At 38.0% G+C, this 19,659-nt stretch overlaps 1 protein-coding gene across 1 annotated transcript in view; it reads left to right on the forward strand.

Moving 5' to 3' along the window:
• Window positions 1–19,659, forward strand: part of PTPRO (protein tyrosine phosphatase, receptor type, O) — a 64,122-nt gene that overhangs the window by 2,342 nt on the left and 42,121 nt on the right. The window contains exons 2-8 of the mRNA XM_010002935.1: window positions 6,326–6,484; window positions 8,475–8,627; window positions 10,229–10,675; window positions 11,647–11,808; window positions 14,608–14,807; window positions 16,557–16,677; window positions 19,109–19,302. Coding sequence (XP_010001237.1) covers window positions 6,472–6,484; window positions 8,475–8,627; window positions 10,229–10,675; window positions 11,647–11,808; window positions 14,608–14,807; window positions 16,557–16,677; window positions 19,109–19,302 — 1,290 coding nt within the window. The 5' untranslated portion in view covers window positions 6,326–6,471. The remainder of the gene's footprint in view (window positions 1–6,325; window positions 6,485–8,474; window positions 8,628–10,228; window positions 10,676–11,646; window positions 11,809–14,607; window positions 14,808–16,556; window positions 16,678–19,108; window positions 19,303–19,659) is intronic.

Consider the following 19,659-nt stretch of genomic DNA (forward strand, 5'->3'; position numbering starts at 1 on the left):
CCTGCTGGCAGCACTGAAGGGTGCTGTGCTGAGCACTAGAATTCTGCTGTAAATTGTGAGCTCCGCAAGGAAGAGGGCTCAGTGTCCTTCCTGGCATCTTCTGTCAGGCAGACTGAGAAGTGCTCGCCCTCATGTACTAACATAGCTCATCTTTTGGAGCACAAAGCTACTGGAATGGAAATAAATTTGGTATTAAAAGGCAGTGTGGCAGGCTGGGCTTTTAAAGGTACATTTCAGTACAGTGCTTTTGAGAAGAGAGGCTAGAACTCATTTAGTGACCACCAGCTTCTCCTACAAAACTGCATGAGGTGACAGTTTGGTTTCCTTTTATTATTTTTCCTTTTGCTGGTGTTGTCCACTGCATGTTTAACATAATTTTGTGACTTAATTAACTTAGTATTTTGCAGACAATAATAAGGATAGAGTCGTATTTTTCTTCATGCCATATGCTCACTCTTCCTGCTTAACATTTTTAGTTTCTTTTAACCATGCAAAGATGTATAACAATCTAATTTATATTTCATCAGTATCTGAGACGTGGAAAAAAATCGCACATTACAACAAGCTTCCAGGACCAAATTATTTCCTGTTCTAATTTCATTGGTATCAGGAGAGCTTTACCAGTGGCAGATTGGCCCCATTCATTAGGCTGCCACAAGATAAATCAAGCAAGTGATGCCAATGTGGTTATTCCCAAGGCTGTCCTTCGATATTTTGCAATAGTTCTCTGGAATCTCCTGATGCCTGCAAGGGAGTCCATGCAGGGAGATGCAGTCTTTCCGCTTGGCCATATGCTGGAGATTTGGGTTTTACACAGAGCAGTGTCTATCTAAATTATGCATGTCAAAATGAGATCAAGGTCCTTCAAAGATACTGCCTACTTAGAAATTCAGTGAGAGTCGTGAAAGACCTCTGCTTTCTGTTGTTATATCTTGATGCCATTTCCTTTACTCCTCTTCAGCCCCAGCAATGTGCTGCTTTTCCACATATTGGCAAGAAAAAAGTGTCTCTCTTCAGGGGCTGAAACTTCATCCCATTTAAATCTGTTTTACTCCTAAAACATTTCTGTCCAGAAAAGAAAAAAAAAAAAAAGATTTATCAAGAGATGATTTAGAAGCTAACAGAATATTTTTTATACATTATATATGCATATATAATTATATATGTGTAAAAGCAAATAAATATGTGTGCATAAATGCATACATATAAAATATCTTAACATTGACATTATATAAATATACCTATATGCATGTATATGCACTACCATTTGAGGTTACTGTTGTTACTTTGGACCTTCTCTACAAGACTGAACAGTTTATTTTCTGCTTGTCTCTGATTGGAATAATTTCAGGGCTTTCTTATTTTAGTTGAAACACCACAAACCATAGAGTTTTCTTGTTCAGGTTCTGTAGTCCAGATTGTTGTAATGCAAAGCATGAGATATTAATTGCAGTATTTCTTCTCAGAGCCCAAGGTTTTTGTGAGCTTGAGCACAGCCCACATCCTTTCATTGCTTCCTGAGCTGGGATGTGAGAAGGACAAGACGAACAGGGCACATTCAAGTCTTAGACAGCAAACCTGTAAAATAGAATTTGAGCAGAAAATGGCAATTTTAATCTAATTCTATAGCAAAGCTGTGTTCAGCAAATTGGGCACAGTACTTCACTCAAGGAGAAAGACTGAAACCCTGACCACTTGTTATTAAAGATCCCTGTGATGGTTTTCACAAGAACAGGTGTGTGAATTTCACCATCCTGGCCAGATTCCTGTGAGTACGATTGTTTTGTGGCTGTCAAAATGACCTTCCTTCCAATTTTCCGTCTGTACAAGGTTAGACCTAGTTCTGGTATCTAACACAATTATTTCAAGCCTTCTTTCTTCTCTATGAGATTTGGCTCTTCAACAGGAGTGAAATAACTCCAAAATTTATACAATTGCAAGATTCGAGAGAGAGTGAATTTCTCACTCATCCTCCATTTTCCTAGCTTGAGGCTTTGTTTTATTCATCCCAGGGTGACTCATACCCAAATAGTCTTTTTTATTTCAAGTTCACTGTCAATTTTTTTGTGGGATTTTTTGTTTGTTGGTTTTGAAGGAAATAATGTTTGTACATTTGAAAGAATGGGGAAAGAAGTACATTGCAAAGCTGTTGTGTGCTGTAGGAAAAATGTATCTCTGCTAGAAATTGGAGAAATCAGGATCTTAGGATCTCTGATGGTAAAAGAGCAGATCTGTCTGACTTTTGCTTTAGATTATGATTAGGAGTTTTGAGTGGCAAATGTCTCATTGTTTCAAAGCCTATTATTCCTCTACCCCTGCATCTTCTACAAAAAATACTCTCCTCAGGAGAGCAATGGGCCTGCTGCCTGGACTCTGATCTCTTCAGCTTTCAGAAAGTAATTGGCATTACACCTAGTTAGTGCTCAGACGTTGCTGTGCCTGATGCTGCAGAAAGTGATGTAGCAGGTCAAATCCTTTCCTCTGGCTCATTAGTGGATCAGAGCTTGAAGTAGGACCTTCAGAGTTTGTTTTTTGTTTTGGTTTTTTTTTTCCAATGAGAAGTTTAAACTTCAGCCCTTTGTGTTTTCCTTTCTTAAAGGACATGACACATCTTTAAAAAGGCTGGTTATCCATGGCAGTCCCAGTTTTGAATCATAACTCAGAAGAACATCTAGGTCTATTAGTGTTCAGCTTTTCCCAGCAAATAAATCATGTCATCCCCTTTTTAAGGTGAAAAAAAACCTCCATCAGAATCAAAGAAACAAAAAGAACTGCAACTATATGATTTCCTGCCATAATTTCCATTGGAAGGCTGATCTAAAGTATCGACCTAAGTCTGTTCAAGACTTGTGACAATTTTTTAATTATTTTTTTTAAGTTTGTGTTGTCTTTTTATTAGACATCTTATCTGGGCATCTAGAAATTGCAGTATAAACCATCATTGCTCAGATACTACTTTGACTTACATTCCGCTTTCATAAGCAACAGCACATAATCTCTATTACCTATCGTGAACATTGTGTTCATACAGTATGAAAGAGCAGCTTTTTAATTTAATGGTGGGTTTTAGCAAGGGATAAAATGGTCCTGAAGTTTAAAGCATAATGGAAGCTTTGGCTATGACTTATTCCGAGTAACTATACAAATATGTAAATAGTGTCATCCTGGGGAGAAAATTACATAATTCAGAACTTCATGTGAATAAAAGACTAACTAACTAATTCCCATGGGAGTTAGATCACTCCATTAATGTGGTTTCTATTTTATAAAAGTCATTATATGAAGGTAAATAATTATTAATTTGGGTTTGAGTGTGAGGAGAAAGAGAGTTCATCTCGGTCTCATTTCAAACACTTGTGTGATATTATATCTAAGATACCACAGTAACAATTAATTAATTCAAGCTGCAGAGTGACCCCATGTACAAAGATTACATTTATTTGAATGTATTTGAAAAATACATTTATTTGAACCAGAATATGGCTACTTATTTTCAGGGTACATTTTTTTTTTTTCCTCTTGAATTGCAAACGTTAATGTGTCTGTCACCAGTTTAATGGATTAATGGAGGTTTTAGCATCCAGAATTTTCCAGGGCATTTGAGGAAGAGATTATCTGCTTTTATTAAGCTATCTTGATGTTTTTTCATGCAAGTTACGTACGAAATGCAAAATGCTGAAGAGCCCAGGAGAAACATTATAGGTATTAGAGATACACCTAAGTCCCTTCTGTAATATGACTTCAGACATTGCTGAAGTGCAGAGTATTTATAAATCTCCAAGTTTTATATCACACTTTATTTAGACTATTTCATGAGAACCACTGACGTCTGTGAAGAGCTGGATCCTAGAAACTGAATATTGTTAAATTAAAAAGACCAGACTGTTTATGCTGTGAATTATAAATATAGACAGTGAAGAGTGACATTTTACATAATCTTTTAATTTTAATAACCCTAGGACAGTTAGTAAGTGAAAAATAGAGCGTGATTTTTATCTGCTGAGTGTCCTTTTAATTTCACAGTGTGCAAATAGCTTTTGATGTGAAGATTTGATGCTGTGAAGGAAGTAAGATAATGGAAGAATCTTTAAATTGCATTATGTCACTCATGCTACTCTGCCAACATCAGCCATGAGCAAGGAGAGGATACTAAGTGGAAGATAACAACAAGAAAGAGAGTCTGTGGTGATTACTACTTAATTCAATTAGTGGTTAATTAAATCAAAGCATCAGGAGGAAAAATCATTTGGCTTAAAAATGAATATAACTTCCATCCTTTATTTGATTTGTTGTAGGAAGGAATAAATGAAGTATTTTAATCACTGACATAAGAAAGTTTCAGTAATTCTTTCAGAAATAAGGAGACCTCAGATGTGAATGAGATAGTGGAAGAAAGCCCAGGGCACACCCGCTAACATGAAAGATGATGGCACGTAAACATTGTGCTATTTAGAGATTGTTATTGACATTTAAACTACTATCGTGTGCTGTCTGAGCTGTGATATGAACCCTCTGGTCATGTGGATAGCCAGATCAACTGTTTATTTCAGAATAAGCGATGAGAAAAGCCCCAGCAGAAAGAAGAGGATAGGCTTTGTTTCCTGTGATGTGCTTTATTCCTATTTATTTCTAGGCTATTGGGTATTGTCAGCAAAATTTTCACAGATTCCATCACTGAAGTGACTGTTGGTATCTGTGAGACTGGGACTCCCTATTTCTAAGTGGTTTATGTACAAATATACTGATATTTAGCTGAAGCTAATGAAATCTTTGCCATGAGAAACAGTTTAATAACCCCACATCATTGCATTCCTATGCTCTGACAAAGTTAAAATGACAATATGACTTCTTGGGGACTTGGGGAAAGATTCTGTTTGCCTCTGTATCTTTTGTTCTTAGTTGTTTTTAATTCTCCACTTCTCACCACGTCTGGAAATTTAGTACTGTGGTGAAAATACAGTGCTGTTAATTGGGATTTAATTTTTGCTTCCACTACTGTCTTGCTTTTCCATCTTTGTTTAAGCTTTTCCACCTTCTGTGAGATAATTCCACTTTCAAAACTGACACTGGCCTTCCCTTTCATCTATTCTTTCTCTTGTCTGTTGTGACTGTATACTCTTTGGGGAAAATATTTTATTAGTTTTTCTCCAGGGCCTGTTGCAGCAGAACTTTGAACTGAACTGTGTCCACAAAGGCACATTATAATACATTATAATAGTGATAGGATTGTAGGCATAATTAGTGCGGGTGCTGTGCATTAACTACCTCTATTAAAATATGTTAGTATGATGAAGTTCAGCTAACACTGTAACTTTGTTTTTAGTATCTCCTTGGCCCTCTTAACCAATGTCTAGTTGGGTTGCTACCATTTTTTCTTGCTTGTGAGCATTGAGCAAAAGGGGATTTATTTGTTTGTTTGTTTATTTATGGCTAAAGGATGCTGAATAGAACTTTGACTCCTATTGTTAGCAGCAATCCAGGCTCCCAGCTGCAGAGATTTGATGCAGCTTTCCTTAGTTGATGGAGCTACACTGGTCTAGATGCCACAATAAAGGACAATAAAGGGTATTTTCCTTACTTTTTTGGAGCTCATCTGGCTCAGAGCTCTAGATCAGCAGTTCTTCATCTCCTTTCTGTGCACAGGCTTCCCCCATGCCCTCCAGTAAAACACTTTATTTCTCTGTACTTCAGTTCTTCATCTGTAAAATAACAATAATGGTACTGCTATAATTTGTAGAAGTTAGGTGTGAATAAATATGTGGCAGATGGTGGCCCTCTCAGATACAGGAGGAATGGGAACTGTGCTATTACCCATGAAATAAAGAAATAAATACATATCAAAATAGACAGTCTTCATTGAGGTAGCTTCCTTTGGCCATTACACTGATAAACTTCTCAGATAATCTTAAAATTTATGCCAAAGTTATGAGCAAGTTTGAGTGTTTTGTTGTTTTTGTCTAGGCACTTTCACATGATTGGCAACCATTAAAGATCTTTCTGGGGTGATGACTGTGAGTGCTTAAACAATAACTGCTATTTCAACCTTATTTCTTTGGCAAATAAGGAAATTTTTCTGTTAAAGTGTCAAACCAATTTATTTTATGTTATTGTTTTGGCAGGGGAATGCACAAATACTGGCTTTGACAGCATTCCATATAGCTTTGCCCCAGACCTGTGTGAAGCCTCAAATATCACCCTGTAGATTTAAGAGTGCTTGTGCCATACCTAGCAAAACAATTTGTTTTATTGCTGGTGTATATGTGTGAAGAATTCAGTTTGCCTATTAATCTGCTTCCTTCTTCCCTTTTATTTGTATATCCTTTAGAACCTCTTCCTGTGAGCAGTGTTTCTATCTATGATTACAAACCATCTCCAGAAACAGGAGTGTTGTTTGAAATTCAGTACCCAGAGAAGTACAATGTTTTTACCAGGGTAAATATAAGCTATTGGGAAGGAAAAGACTACCGAACAATGCTATACAAAGGTAGGAGGAAACTACTCCACTAAAACTTAATACTAACTCTGCTGGAAACTTTTTTAAAACTGGTCTTAGGTGTGATTTTGACATGTACTGGTTCTAATGATTTACGTTTCTGGTAATGTGTCTGTTTATGTAAGTTTTATGTAATGAAGTAAGGGATGGTTCTTTGAATCAAGCTTTTGGTTCATTTTGGATTTAAACCTGCTTCCCATCCTAGTTATAGTGATGCTTCCTTTCTTTTGGATTTTAGAGGAAGAGTGGGTGGTCAGGATTTTCTTAAGCAGTTCTAAAATCCATCTGGGGAAGGGATGCCAAATTGCTGCTGCTTCCAAATAAGCATGTAAACTAGACTGAAAAAACCCTTCCCACCGTGTTTTTTTCCTTCCCTGCTGCTATACTGTCCAAAGCAAAAGGAAATATACCCAAAACTCAGTAGGAAGGACAGAGATACACTTCTGCTTTCTAGATGTGCTTCTTGAAATCCCTGGATGACTGACATTCTGTGTCAGTTGAAGGCATTAAAAAAGTTCCCAGTTTCTTTCATCTGATCAAGGTCTCTTTGTGAATAGCTGATTGGAGAGCTCTGAGATGCCCCAGAGCTGGGAAACCCATTCAATATACCTGATTCCTGGTGAAAGATTTTAACCTGGTAGTTTTGTATCTCACCATACAGTGACACACTGCTAAGTGTACTATGCTGTATAGTACTGTATATTACTGTTGCATTCAATATGGTCCCAGAGCTAATAAACCCTGCTGCATATTATAAATTTCAAGTCTCTTAAAATAATCTAATCAAGGGCAATAAATTTAATATAGACAGTCAGTCTAAATAATGTAAACAACATTAACTAATCTAACCATCTAAACAATCTAACAAGAGCAAATTCTGCTTTCTTTTTTATTTGTTAATGTCTGAACTCTCTGTTGCCCTGCAGTATGGCTTAAGCATAGCACTTAAGAGATGTGAAAGGGCCTGTCCTGTGGAAAGGAACCTAAGAGATGAGAAAGGCACCTGCATACTCTGTAGGGCCTGAAATGGTTTAACATCGCATGGTGGCAGTAAAAGGCCTTTGAGCAATCCCGTAGGTGTTAGATTGAATCTTAGACACTGAACTAAGGCTTCCAAAGTAGAAATGTGTTCACTGTAAGCTCTCTTTAAAGTCAGCAGAGGGAGATACACACCTCCAGAAGGAGGTCAGAGAATTTTGGAGTCTCTTTGCTTCAATACAGAGTGGTGCTAGAAATCACATTTTCAGTGCTGTGAAGTGCCAGAAGTTAGGAAGGATGATGCTGGATCATAGCATGAGATACAGGTGACCTCTTCTCAGAGAACAAAAGGGATACCTGTGGTAATTTTTTTTCTTCTAAAGCTAGCACATAGTTCCTGGGGCTGTAATGCTGCATCTGTGGCAAAATAAAAAAGCCAGCCAGAATGAAGAGATTCACTGATCAACTTGCAGACTCCTTCCCATAGCCAAATATCCCTGAGCAACTTCAACCTGCGTGTGTACTGGTGGTGGATGTGAGCTCAGCTCTCAGTGCTGCCAGTTGCAGGTGGATGGGCTCTTTGAGTATCTGCCCCCAGTGTTTTGCCTCAGTCAGCAAAAGAGCAAGAAGGCTTTTGCGTGCAGCCGTTAAAGGTCTGCAGAAACTGTCAGATACTCTTGGAGAAATTCAGCGTCACATGGAACAGGTTGCCAGATTCAGTTCCCTTTCCTGTGAAAAGTAGTATGTGTTTCTTGTGCTGGGGATTTGTTTTGGTTTTTTTTGTTGTTTCTGCAAAGTGGCTTTGACAGCCAGGAAAAATGTTGGCAAACTGAATTATTAGAATTTAATGTCTCAGACCAGGCTGAGCAATGTTTTAAATATCTGAAACACTGCCAGTTCTGCATATGCAGTTGCATTAAAGTGAAAATTCTATACATTTTCCTCTTTCTTTTCTTTTCTCTTCTTTTTTCTTTTTTTTTTTTTTTTTTTAAACCTTTTGCAGATTTCTTTAAAGGTAAAACAGTTTTCAATCACTGGCTACCAGGTATATGCTACAGCAACATCACATTTCAGTTGGTATCAGAAGCAACATTCAACAAAAGCACACTAGTGGAATACAGCGGGGTCCAGCATGAGCCCAAACAGCACAGAACAGGTGAAGAAAATTTCTATATACCGTTTGCTCTGAGTCTGTATGGCTGCTTGCTTTTCTGCTGTGGGGAAGAGATTGATCCCACAGAGAGGAGGGCTGATGTGTGACCAGTCTTGGGAGCTGCTCCTGGCCAAGAGCATGGGAGGGAGGATGCTGTGGATAGAACCTAGGGTTCCGTGTACAATACAGTGCAAAGAGAAATTTTCAGGAGTATTTCTGTCACAAAGCTTACTTCTTAGAAAATAATTTCTGCTTCATACAAAATATCCTAGGTCTTGTGCTAGGAATTAATTTTTAAGCCACAGGAATAGCTGTACTGATCATGCTATCTATCTATATTGGTCTGTCTCCTTGCGCAGTGAATCGTAACTAAACTGTTGGAGAAGTCCTTCCTCATTGTGCAGTCTTCTGTCACGGAGAAGAATGTCATAATCGCCCTACTTGGCAGCCAGCTTAAGCCCTGAAGCATGAACTTTTAATTTTCAAGACAGAAATGTTGCAAAGACTGAAAATTGCATTTGTTCAGGGTCCAGAACTAATTTAATTTAGTCCTGGGACTAAAACTTTTCTGTTGAACCTCAGACATTTTCCAGGGTCCAAAGTGAAATGAACCAGTGATAAAATAAAAAAGCTATATCATTAGATGAATATATTGGTGTTGTTCCATTGTCTTGGACAGAGCAAAGCCAACTGATGCCAGATGGGTTCTGTCGTGAGGATCCTAAATATAGTTACTGAGATACTGAACTGTAAGAATGTAACCAGCAGGATTGCATTTTTCTTTCATTTTGCCCTCCCATCCTTCATTCTTCACATGAACTGCAAGGAGGTTGTGGTGTCTGATTTTGCATTAGTTGCCATGGCTGGGACAGGGGAAGTGAACAAATTGGTTTGTTGTAAGGTGCCAGCTTGAAAGGTGCCAGTCAAAATTGTTTGCAGAGGCTACTCACTGTATGTAAGGGCAGACAGACAAGCAATTACAGGGAGGCAGACAAAATGCTGTGTGTTCACCTCCTGGCGTAAGTTGAAGTAACTTCTTTGTGTGCCAGAATCTTGTTTTCTGGAGACCTAAATCTTAAGATCAAGCTTTCACAAATATTAAAATTTAAATTGATGTTTAATGTTTGTGAAAAGGTGGCTGCTGAAAGCATATGAAAGGCCCTACAGCAAAATGAAGGTCATACTTTAAAAATATGAGCCATATATTAGTTTTACGTATTTCTCAATTCATTTCTATAGAAGTATTTTTTTCCCATGATCAAGATCTTTCTGGAAGACACAATAAAATTCATTAAGATCCACTCTTACAAATTTCCACTTGAGTAGCTGAGTTGCTGTAATACCACTGAAGTCTTGATTTTTTGTGACATCTACTTTCTGGTAATCTTGAATCGTGATTCTGTGAATTTACACTCATGATGATCCCACTAGAATCACTTCTGCTATAAGTATATGTAAGAGAAGGGAGAATCTTAATAAGAACAAGTAATTTCAAAATATCCCTAGATGCATTGTTTCTCTGCAAACAATGCTTCTTTGGGTAATTAATACATGGTATAAGTGCATAGAACCTATTAAAAGACTAACCCTTGCTTCTCTTTTAGTTCCTTACCCACCTCGAAACATTTCTGTTCAGATTGTACCAATCAACAGAAACAACTGGGACGAGCACAGTGGGAATTTTGCAGAAGAGTCATTCATGGGACCACAAGATATCATAAGGAAAGAAAAGCTTAGCCATTTTTCTGACAACCCACCCGAAATTCCAGCAGTGAACATATCTGCAGCCTGGCTAGGTTACCGCTATAACAGCACTGAGTATGAAACCACGTCACAACCATCCTGGTGGTCTAACGAAGCTGCATCATCAGAGGGTGAAGAGGAGTTTGTCAATGCAGTTTCCAGTGATTATGAAGCCAATGAAGTCAACACATCTAGGAAACTCATGCCAGAGCCCTCTTCCTTCCTTCCCGTACAAATGGTGCTGACCTGGTTACCCCCAAAGCCACCTACTGCATTTGATGGTTTCCATATCAATATTGAAAGAGAAGGTAAAACAGAGCCTTACACCCTTTTCATACCTCTTGTCTGCAATTTCACTGGTGGACTGTCTCCTCTACAAATCACTAATTACCTAGTACTGTGCTTCTAGGGGATTTCTTACTTCTGCATTTCTTGAGAAGTTTATTGCAATGAGTATGATCTAGTTCTGGCTGGGCATCATAAAAATAAGGGAGGAGGGGTAAATCACAGTTTGCAGTTCTCTCTTGTTAGACAAGATTTATACTGTTGTACATATTGCCTCACTGTTTACAATGCAGTTATCGTAAATCCATTCTGGTATCAGAGAAAGGAGAAATGAGCTGATAGGTATTTGAGACAAAGAAGGTACATTATACCATGTAGTTTAGTCTGCCACTGAGAAGGATTTTCAGAGGGACTTCAACTGGAAGGGGCATACAGTTGTCTCAGAGGACAGCTACCAAACATATTTCTTAGGCCGCAAGGAGGCTGTGGTGGAGAATGGGGAGACTTTTCAAGTGATGGAGCTGCAAGAAAATCACCATGTTCCTAAAAGAATTTCTGTTTTAAAATCTGTCTTACCCAAATTAGTTTTATTTCCCAACAAGCAGTTTTCATAAGCCTTTCCTCACTGAGGACAAATGCTATGTTTTGCAGAATAAGAATGCAATAGATAGAAAATCAGAAGCTCGTTTTCTTCCAGGCCAGGCTGTTTTTCACTTGCTGCATGGTCATGGAAATCCTATTTTATCATCCTTTCTATGGAATGAAGATTTGCCTGGGTTCATTGTTCCTCTACACCTATACTGCAGCCTTGGTCATTAATTACTTTTACGCTGATGGCAAGAAATAAAACTACCCACATAAATCCAGTCCTTTTGGGTACCTTTTAATTACACAGCAGAAACAGTATTACCATTTCTGATATAAATAATTTTTGCAGTGACTGGAGCCTTTCAAATGTCAATTAATCCACACTTCTCTCCCCCCCCCGATTTAGAAAACTCCACGGAATTTTTGACAGTAAGTGAGGACACTCACAAGTTTGTTGCTGAACTGAAAGAATCAGGAAAATATAAGTTGTCTGTAACAACATTTAGCTCCTCTGGCTCTTGTGAAGTTCGGGGAAGTCGATCAGCAAAAACACTTAGCTTTTACATCAGTAAGTATCTTAACAAATATGTCTTTTTCTCCCAGATCAATAAAACTGGAATGTACCGAATATGACTGCTGTGGTAGATATTGCACCTGCTGCAGGATCAAAAGAGTCTGTTCTTCTGGAATTCCCTGTGTCAGAGAAGGAAATATATTGCAAACATGTTATGTATTGTATCTTGCCTGGATGGGCCTTCATCATTCTGTGTTGGCAGAGCCAAGAAATGAGAGCAGATGAGGTATTTGATAGGGTCATTGCTCAGTGTTCAGAAGTGGCTCACTGAAACAGGTTCCCCTCTTGCATCTTTTGAAGACAGGATTTAATTCCAAGAATTAAATTGGTGGTTATAGACATTCTTGAAAATGCTTACTTCCTTACTCCTGGAGGCTATGTCTACTGGGTTGTGGATGAAAGGCATCTTGGGCTGAGAGTGGGAACTGCACACTTAAACACTGAACTATGAAATTATATGGTCTGTGACAGATCATGGGGCAAATTATAGTAGATGAAATAGTTCAGCCTACTAAATTCAGAGGAGAAAAAGTAATTTATTATTTCCCAGTAGAATCCCAGTGTTTTTTAAGTGGTTTCAGTAAAAGACAAAGAAGTAATATACCACTGTATAAACTAATAACATGACTGACAATTAGACCAGCAAGTGAGACAGGTGTTGGTGAATTCAGATTATTCTGAAAAATATTCAGAATATTATCCTTTTGATGGCTGTGGTCACCTTTGTACCTTTTTCTAAAAAAGAAAAGAGATACTGCCTACAAAATGCCCATACAATGAGAATGGAGTACTTGCAGCACTACACAATTCTGTGTGAGGAAGGATAATATCTCCCCCAAACCATGAATGCTACAACAAGACACAGTTGCTAAGGCTTGCAGGATTGTTTGTATTAAAAGGAAATGAGTACTTGAGAACATTTCTAACAAAAATTGTCTTTAGTATCTCATAACATTTACAAATACTAACCATTTAGACTTAAACTAATCATAATGTTTGACTGCATGTAACTGAATTCCACTATCTCGCTCCTATGGTTCTAACAACTTTATAGTTGAAAGAAACAGCACTTGGAAAACAAAGAGAGAAGAAGAAAGAACACATGAGATAAGGGGTCTCTGCTGTTGTAATTTCACTGTCTTCTGGTTTTCTTTACAAATAGTTATTACCTTCATTATATGGAAAGTAGTAAAGTATTTAGAAGTATACAAGTATGTAAAATAAATTGTGTAGCATTGCTGTTAGTACCAAATGTTATTCCATTTTAAAAAGTGTGACTTATTCCATTAACTAATATGGAAAGCAGTGAAGTGTACTAACTGGGAACAGAGACCTGAGAGAAAGGAGAAAATGTTAATCTGAAGTGTAAGTGTATGGATTGCTAGATTAAGGATTAATTTTAATCTCATTTGATATAAAATATTAAATGTCACAGGAATGTAATGAGTATTTTAATTCACATGTAACATAGGAGAATGTTTTGAGGTTTGGGTTTTGTCCGTTAATTTTGCAGCCTTTTAGAACCACTTGAGGATTCTTGGCAGTTACCTTATTCATTCTGAAAAAACACAAGATCCTTAGTATTTCAGATAGATTTTATATATATTTCTAGTAGCATGCCAAAACTGAGATGTGCATCAGTACTCCAAGGGTGAAATTGCTTTTCCATTCCTCTTTGAGTCTGATCCAATCAGCTTTTTTTTGGGTCATGACATGAGGTAGCTCGGTTCCTTTAATGCGGATGTTGAAAAATGTTGTCAATTGTAAGAGCTATGCATACATCTGGTGGCTCCAGAGATTAATCTTATGATCCAGTTCCTCTTTTTACCTGAATAGGTGTGCATCTGCTGTCATGAATAAATTTTACTCACAGCTTCCACCTTATCTCATACTTGCAGCCTTCAGTCAGTGAATGATACTGTCAATATATTAGCTTCTATTTCACAACATTTTTGTTGCACACAGATAACAGTCTGAACTATCAAATCTTACAGGCTGATCTGATACCAAATTCTTGCTCTGGCATTTGTTTTATTTTCTCAATAATCCAAAAGTACCTTTAGAATTACATGGAAGTCAAGGAGAGAGCTGTCACAAGCATCACTGAAAAGTGACGAGAAAAGCCGACAATTTTAATGAAATCTGAAATTTTGACCAAATCTAGCTGAAGTTATTTTCCAAAGAGTTATTTTATCTATATTTAATCCTATGTTCTCTACTAAGTTCTTCAGAAAGTCTGATGGAGAATCACATTCTTCACTGTGGTAGCTGCTGTGAACTTGATTGTCAGGCTTCAAGATTCTAGAACATTTGGAGGATATTTTAGTGTATAGAGAAGTGAAAAATGTTGTGTGCTTGTTCTTCAATATTTGTCAATGTTCTTAACATTATTGGATATCACCACTTTTAACAACTCCCTTGGAGCAAATCTGGTATTGATTGATAGGTGGTTTCTGGTAAGCAATAGGGAACATTTCCATCTGAATTTTCAAACAGGGATATTTTCTCTCCGTGGTGGAAGCCCCATCCCTGGAAACATTGAAAGTCAGGTTGGACAGGGCTCTGAGCAACCTGATCTAGTTGCACATGTCCCTGCTTACTGCAGGAGGATTGGACTAGATGACCTTTAAGGGCCCCTTCCAACCCAAGCCATTCTATGATTCCATGATTCTAGGTGTCAGTCCAGCCTATTTCTTTAGTAGTAAATAATCCTGTGAAAGATGAATGTTTTAATATAAGTGCCTCAAGTGCATAGTGTGGCTTGCTCATATGTGCTTTTGGGACATTTGCCAGGTCCCACAGGTGAATGGATAGAGGAGCTCACTGAAAAGCCTCAGCATGTGACTGTGACGGTGCTGAGCTCCACAACTGCCCTTACATCCTGGACGGCATCGCAAGAGGGCGGTGGCAACAGCACCATTGTGTCTGTGATCTCCCTGACCTGTCAGAAGCAAAAGGAAAGTCAAAGGCTTGAAAAACACTACTGCAATGAGGTAAGGGGTAGAAGCTGGAGCCCTTTCAAATATAGGAAAAAATAGCTAATCACCCTATGGCTTGGGATTGTCATGCCCAAGCATTGTATCAGGCTCAGAACTGCAGATCACAGCAGCAGGTGTGTAGAAGATTCCCTTCTGCAATCTAAATGGACATGGCTGATGGAGAGTGGAGAGAAGTGCACAGCATTTAGGAATGAAAGTGTGCAGTTAACCAGATTAGTATGAAAATTGTATTTCTGTTGGAGTGACTGTGGCCAATCCTTTGTTCAAGACAGTTATGTTGAGCCCTTTGAGACATTTTTGTGGCAGTAGGCAAAATGGTGCCATATCACACTTTGGTTTATGCTTTAATCCATTTGTATTAAGCAAGTGCTCACATGCATGATTATCACCAAACTTGCATAAATTCTTTCTTAGATTTCCTACATGTGAATACAGCACCTGACTAAACTTTCTGGAAGTTTAAAGGTTGTCAGAAGTCAGCTTTTCTCTTAATACATAAAAAAAGATGTCAGCACTGGGAAGTAAATAATATTACAGACTGTGGTTTGGATGGAGAACAATTCTTTAGAGCTTCTGTATGGGACATATTTATAGTGATCAAGACTCCTGAACCCCCAAATGTGACATTTTTCTGTTATTTGAAACCCTTACTGAGTGCATCCCCACTGTGGCTATGATGGATCAATGGCATGTGGTTTCAATTAGGAAGAGGTTTTAGCCCACATCTCAGTTACCACACTTAGATGCTGGTAAGGCCGTTTTCTGGGCAGTGCCACAACTTCTATCCCGCTCCCTAAATGTGTGTGATGGAGAAGCCCACAAAGGCCCACAGTGCTGCCCTGTCGCACTTTCAGCTTGCCCTTGGAAATGGAAGGAGGTTGCTTACATGCCCAGTAAAAACTTCATCTCCTTCAACTTTGGGATTAGCCCTGCAAGTTAGTTAGTACAGGGAGCCTGCATCCTTTGAAAATGTCTTTTAAAATTAATCTTTGTCAAAATATTTTTAGTTTTATTCCAAGATTGTCCACAAACTTAAATATTTGGAAGTGTCTTTAGATGATAATTAGATAATTACTTTTCAGAATCAGCTTGTAATCTCATTTTCCTTTAATTTATTAGAAGGGCAGTTATTACAGCAGAAAACAAACAGTATGCAATTATTAACCACAGATAGCAAGTGTATACATATATGATTAAAACAAATAATAAAAGATTAATCTACAAACTCAAAACCAAGTGCCTAAAGCTAATCTGTGAGTAATCAAGGTATCTGTAAAGTAAATGTGTGTTTGTTGCAACTAGGTAGAAGGGTCTGAATACAGTAATTCTTTTTCTTTTTGTCATTACAAATGTTCATCCCACCTCTAATCAAATTTTGTCAGCTCACATAACTGCAGATGGATCAGATGGCCAATGAAAAACCTCAGGCTTTTAATGGCTGTCTAAATACTCCAACCTGAATAATATCACCTGAATATAGCCTGAATATTTCAATAAACTTTGACAGTAGGAGAGAGTGGGTCTGCAGTGTGAAGGCTGACCTTACACAGAAAGGCAAGTGGGATTCTGAGTCAGCCCTGACCACTTTAATAGTTTTGTCATTTTGGGCTTGGTGAACAGAGTTGTAGCTACTGATACGTGTGTCTTCTGAATCATGCCTTTTGTAACTGGAGTAGTTAATGTACACTTTCAGTCTTCTTTTAGTTAACCAAGTAAATATCTGATGTTTTCCCCTCCTATTAGGTGAATTCGAGCAGCAACCTCATTGAAAATCTTGTTCCTGGTGCCCAGTACCAAGTTGTGGTTTACTTACGGAAAGGACCATTGGTTGGACCACCTTCTGATCCTGTTACATTTTCCATTGGTATGCCCTGCATCTGCTGTTTAATATGTGTTTTGTTTTATTTTTAAACATGCCTAGTGTGTTCATTAAGCCCTGGAGCACACAAAGAAGTAGAAAATTGTCATGTTGATTATTTCAAATGTAAGGAAGACTTACTAAGAATATTTTTCTTGCGTTGTCTAGCCCATTACTGAAAATACTCCTTCAGAGGAGATAGGAAGTTCACATTTGAAAGTTAAGTTATTACCAAACCTAACTAGAGAGCAGTTGGGGGCAGGATTCACACACAGAGGGCCGTATGGGAAGAACCATCTTCACCCTTGGATCCCTGAATATATGTTTGCCTCTGGCAGTGCTCATGGTCTATGTTGTTTAGGGTAGGAGTCACCTCACTTAAGTGTAGCCAGCCTGAGCTACAGTTGGTCTGTGATGCCTGGAGAGATAGGGGCATTTCCCAGAAGTGATTAACTCCCACTATCACATGACGTGTGTGGGATTTCTTTTAAGGCATTTGTTGCAAATGTGCTTTTTGAAGGGTGTGGTGTGGCCACAATGCTAAGTGAGAGTCAGGACAGCTGGCCTATCCTAGCATTCTGTGTGATCATCACCAGCTTCCGTTGTGTATGCTTTGATTTTCCTTAGTTTCATGGTGGATCATTATATTCTCTGCTCTGAGATTTGAAGATAAGAACACTCTAAGACCAAAGAGTATCATTTTAAAGAATGTGGTTTTATGGTGAGCAGGGAGAGCTGCTGCCCCGTGCCTGTCATTCAGGATTCCACCAGGTTCTTAAATAGTCACTTAGGATAGAATTCAGTGTATTTTAGTTTCAGTAACATGTATTTTGTTAAGATTACCACTTTAACAAAATGTATTAAGAGAAAGGGCAAAGAGAAAGATTCAGTGCATAGAGTTAAATTTGCAGAGAAATATTTAACCTGAGTCACCCAGCTTATCCATTTGACAAATAGTCTGGCCCTGTGGGAGAGAAGTGGCAGAAAGCTAGAGGTCTTCAGTATTTTTTGTTCTGCTTCTTCTGTGTGATGTAGGGAAGAAAGTTAAGTGAAAAAAAAACCCCAAAGTTAACCTGTTAAGAACTGAATCCTTGAATTAATGCAAATATATGGACTAGTGAATATAGTGAGAGGCTTTTCATTCTAGGCAATCTCCTTATATATAATTTCATAAAATGGGTCTGAATAAAAATTTGTTAAGATAGTATGGTATATTTCAGTACAAGAAAAATATTAAGTAAAAAATACACATAGGTTATTATTAAAATATCTATAATTGGACAATATTTACAAATACTTGGGGTTTTTGCTCACTACAGTTACTTCAGAAATCTACAAAATTCTCTTTTCACTTGAGAAAATAAAATAATATATTCCCAAAGCAAATAAGTTCCTTCATTTCCTTGACTTTTGTGTGGATTCACAACCATAAAACGTTCTTACGAAACTCAAAATGACAATCAGTTTCTAAACAAGACATCTCATAGGTGTCTTTTTATAAAGAGGATGTTTTTATGGAGTAAACCAGCAGTTGTATGACTTCTCACGACAGGGTATTTAATTTGATATGAAAGTAACAGAACTGCAAAACAAACTGGTCTGTGAAATTGTGAGTGCTGGTTAATGATAAATGGAACTGAGATAATATAAAATACAGTTTAAAAAGTATTCAGTTCTCCCAATGTTTATCCTAAGTCCCACTTTCATTGGGTGCATATGAACAGTTCAGAGAAAGTGAAGAAAAGATGTGGTAAATGACTTATGAAAGGAAAGGCAAACATGTGCCAACATGGGCTGAAGTAATCTGGGTGCTGGTCTTGGCTCTGACCCAGCGTGCAGTAGGCTGGGACACTTCGACCCTTCTGATTGTTAGCAAAGTATTTATTTAGGTAGCCTTAGTTGAGTCATGAAGAGTAATTGCTTTCCAGACAAGTAAAGGTTGCAGAAGTTGACCCTTATGTGACATTTTTCATTTGACTTCTCTTTCTCAGTGTCATCAGCTGTGAGGCAAGAGTAGCAATGCATGACAGCAGCTTTAGGTTCCCCAGGGAAGGAGAGACAGACATAAAAACTGTTATTTCTCATAGCCTTCTTATTCCAAAGTGCTATGGCTTTTGATGCTTTTGGTTTTCAGCAATTTGAAATTTCACCTAAACAGCCCGATTTTCAAAGTAGAATGGAAAAATCAAGCCCTGTACTTTTATCTCAAGCTAAGCAGCCAACACCAATTAGCCTCTAGTAATTTCTGAAAAACTATACATAACAAACTGGAGGACAAATGCTGAAAAAATGGTATTCCACTGCTTGTGACAAGGAAGCTGTTGGGAATTAGTCAGGAGCAAACCAGAAATAGGTAGAACTTGGTTAAGGAAAGGCATTGTTTTAAAATAATATGGAACTGATAAATGCACTGCTAACCACAGTTTCTGGTTTATAGTGCCCACTGGAATAAAGGATCTGACACTTTACCCTTTGGGACCTACCGCTGTGGTTTTGAGCTGGAATAGACCTTTCCTTGGGGTGTTCAGGAAATATGTTGTAGAAATGTTTTACTTCAACCCATCAACGATGACCTCTGAATGGACAACCTACTATGAAATAGCAGCAACCGTCTCCTTAACATCTTCTGTGGTAAAGTGACCATTACTGACTATTTTTTTTCCCATATCTGCATAGCCCAGGCACCCTGTGACCTTTCTTTCTCCAGCATTTCCCCCATGAATATGCACATACATCTTTGAGCCTGGCACATTTTTCCAGGCAAAACAGGAAAGATGGTCAGGATGCTAGAGGCATTTTCTATTCTAAAGTAAGGGAATGCCAGCTTGAACCATGCTAAATTTTAAGCAGAGCATGATAAGATGAGTTTTAAGAGATATGATATGAGCCTCTTTTTTTGTTGACAAGTGGGCACATTCATTGAGTCCAGAGGCAGCTTCAGTTTGTGGGTCACTTTGTCAGTCAAGTCTCTAAAAATTCCACCATCTC

Source organism: Chaetura pelagica, unplaced genomic scaffold, assembly GCF_000747805.2.
Source record: "Chaetura pelagica isolate M959 unplaced genomic scaffold, ChaPel_1.0 scaffold117, whole genome shotgun sequence".
In the NCBI taxonomy this organism is placed as follows: Eukaryota; Metazoa; Chordata; class Aves; order Apodiformes; family Apodidae; genus Chaetura; species Chaetura pelagica.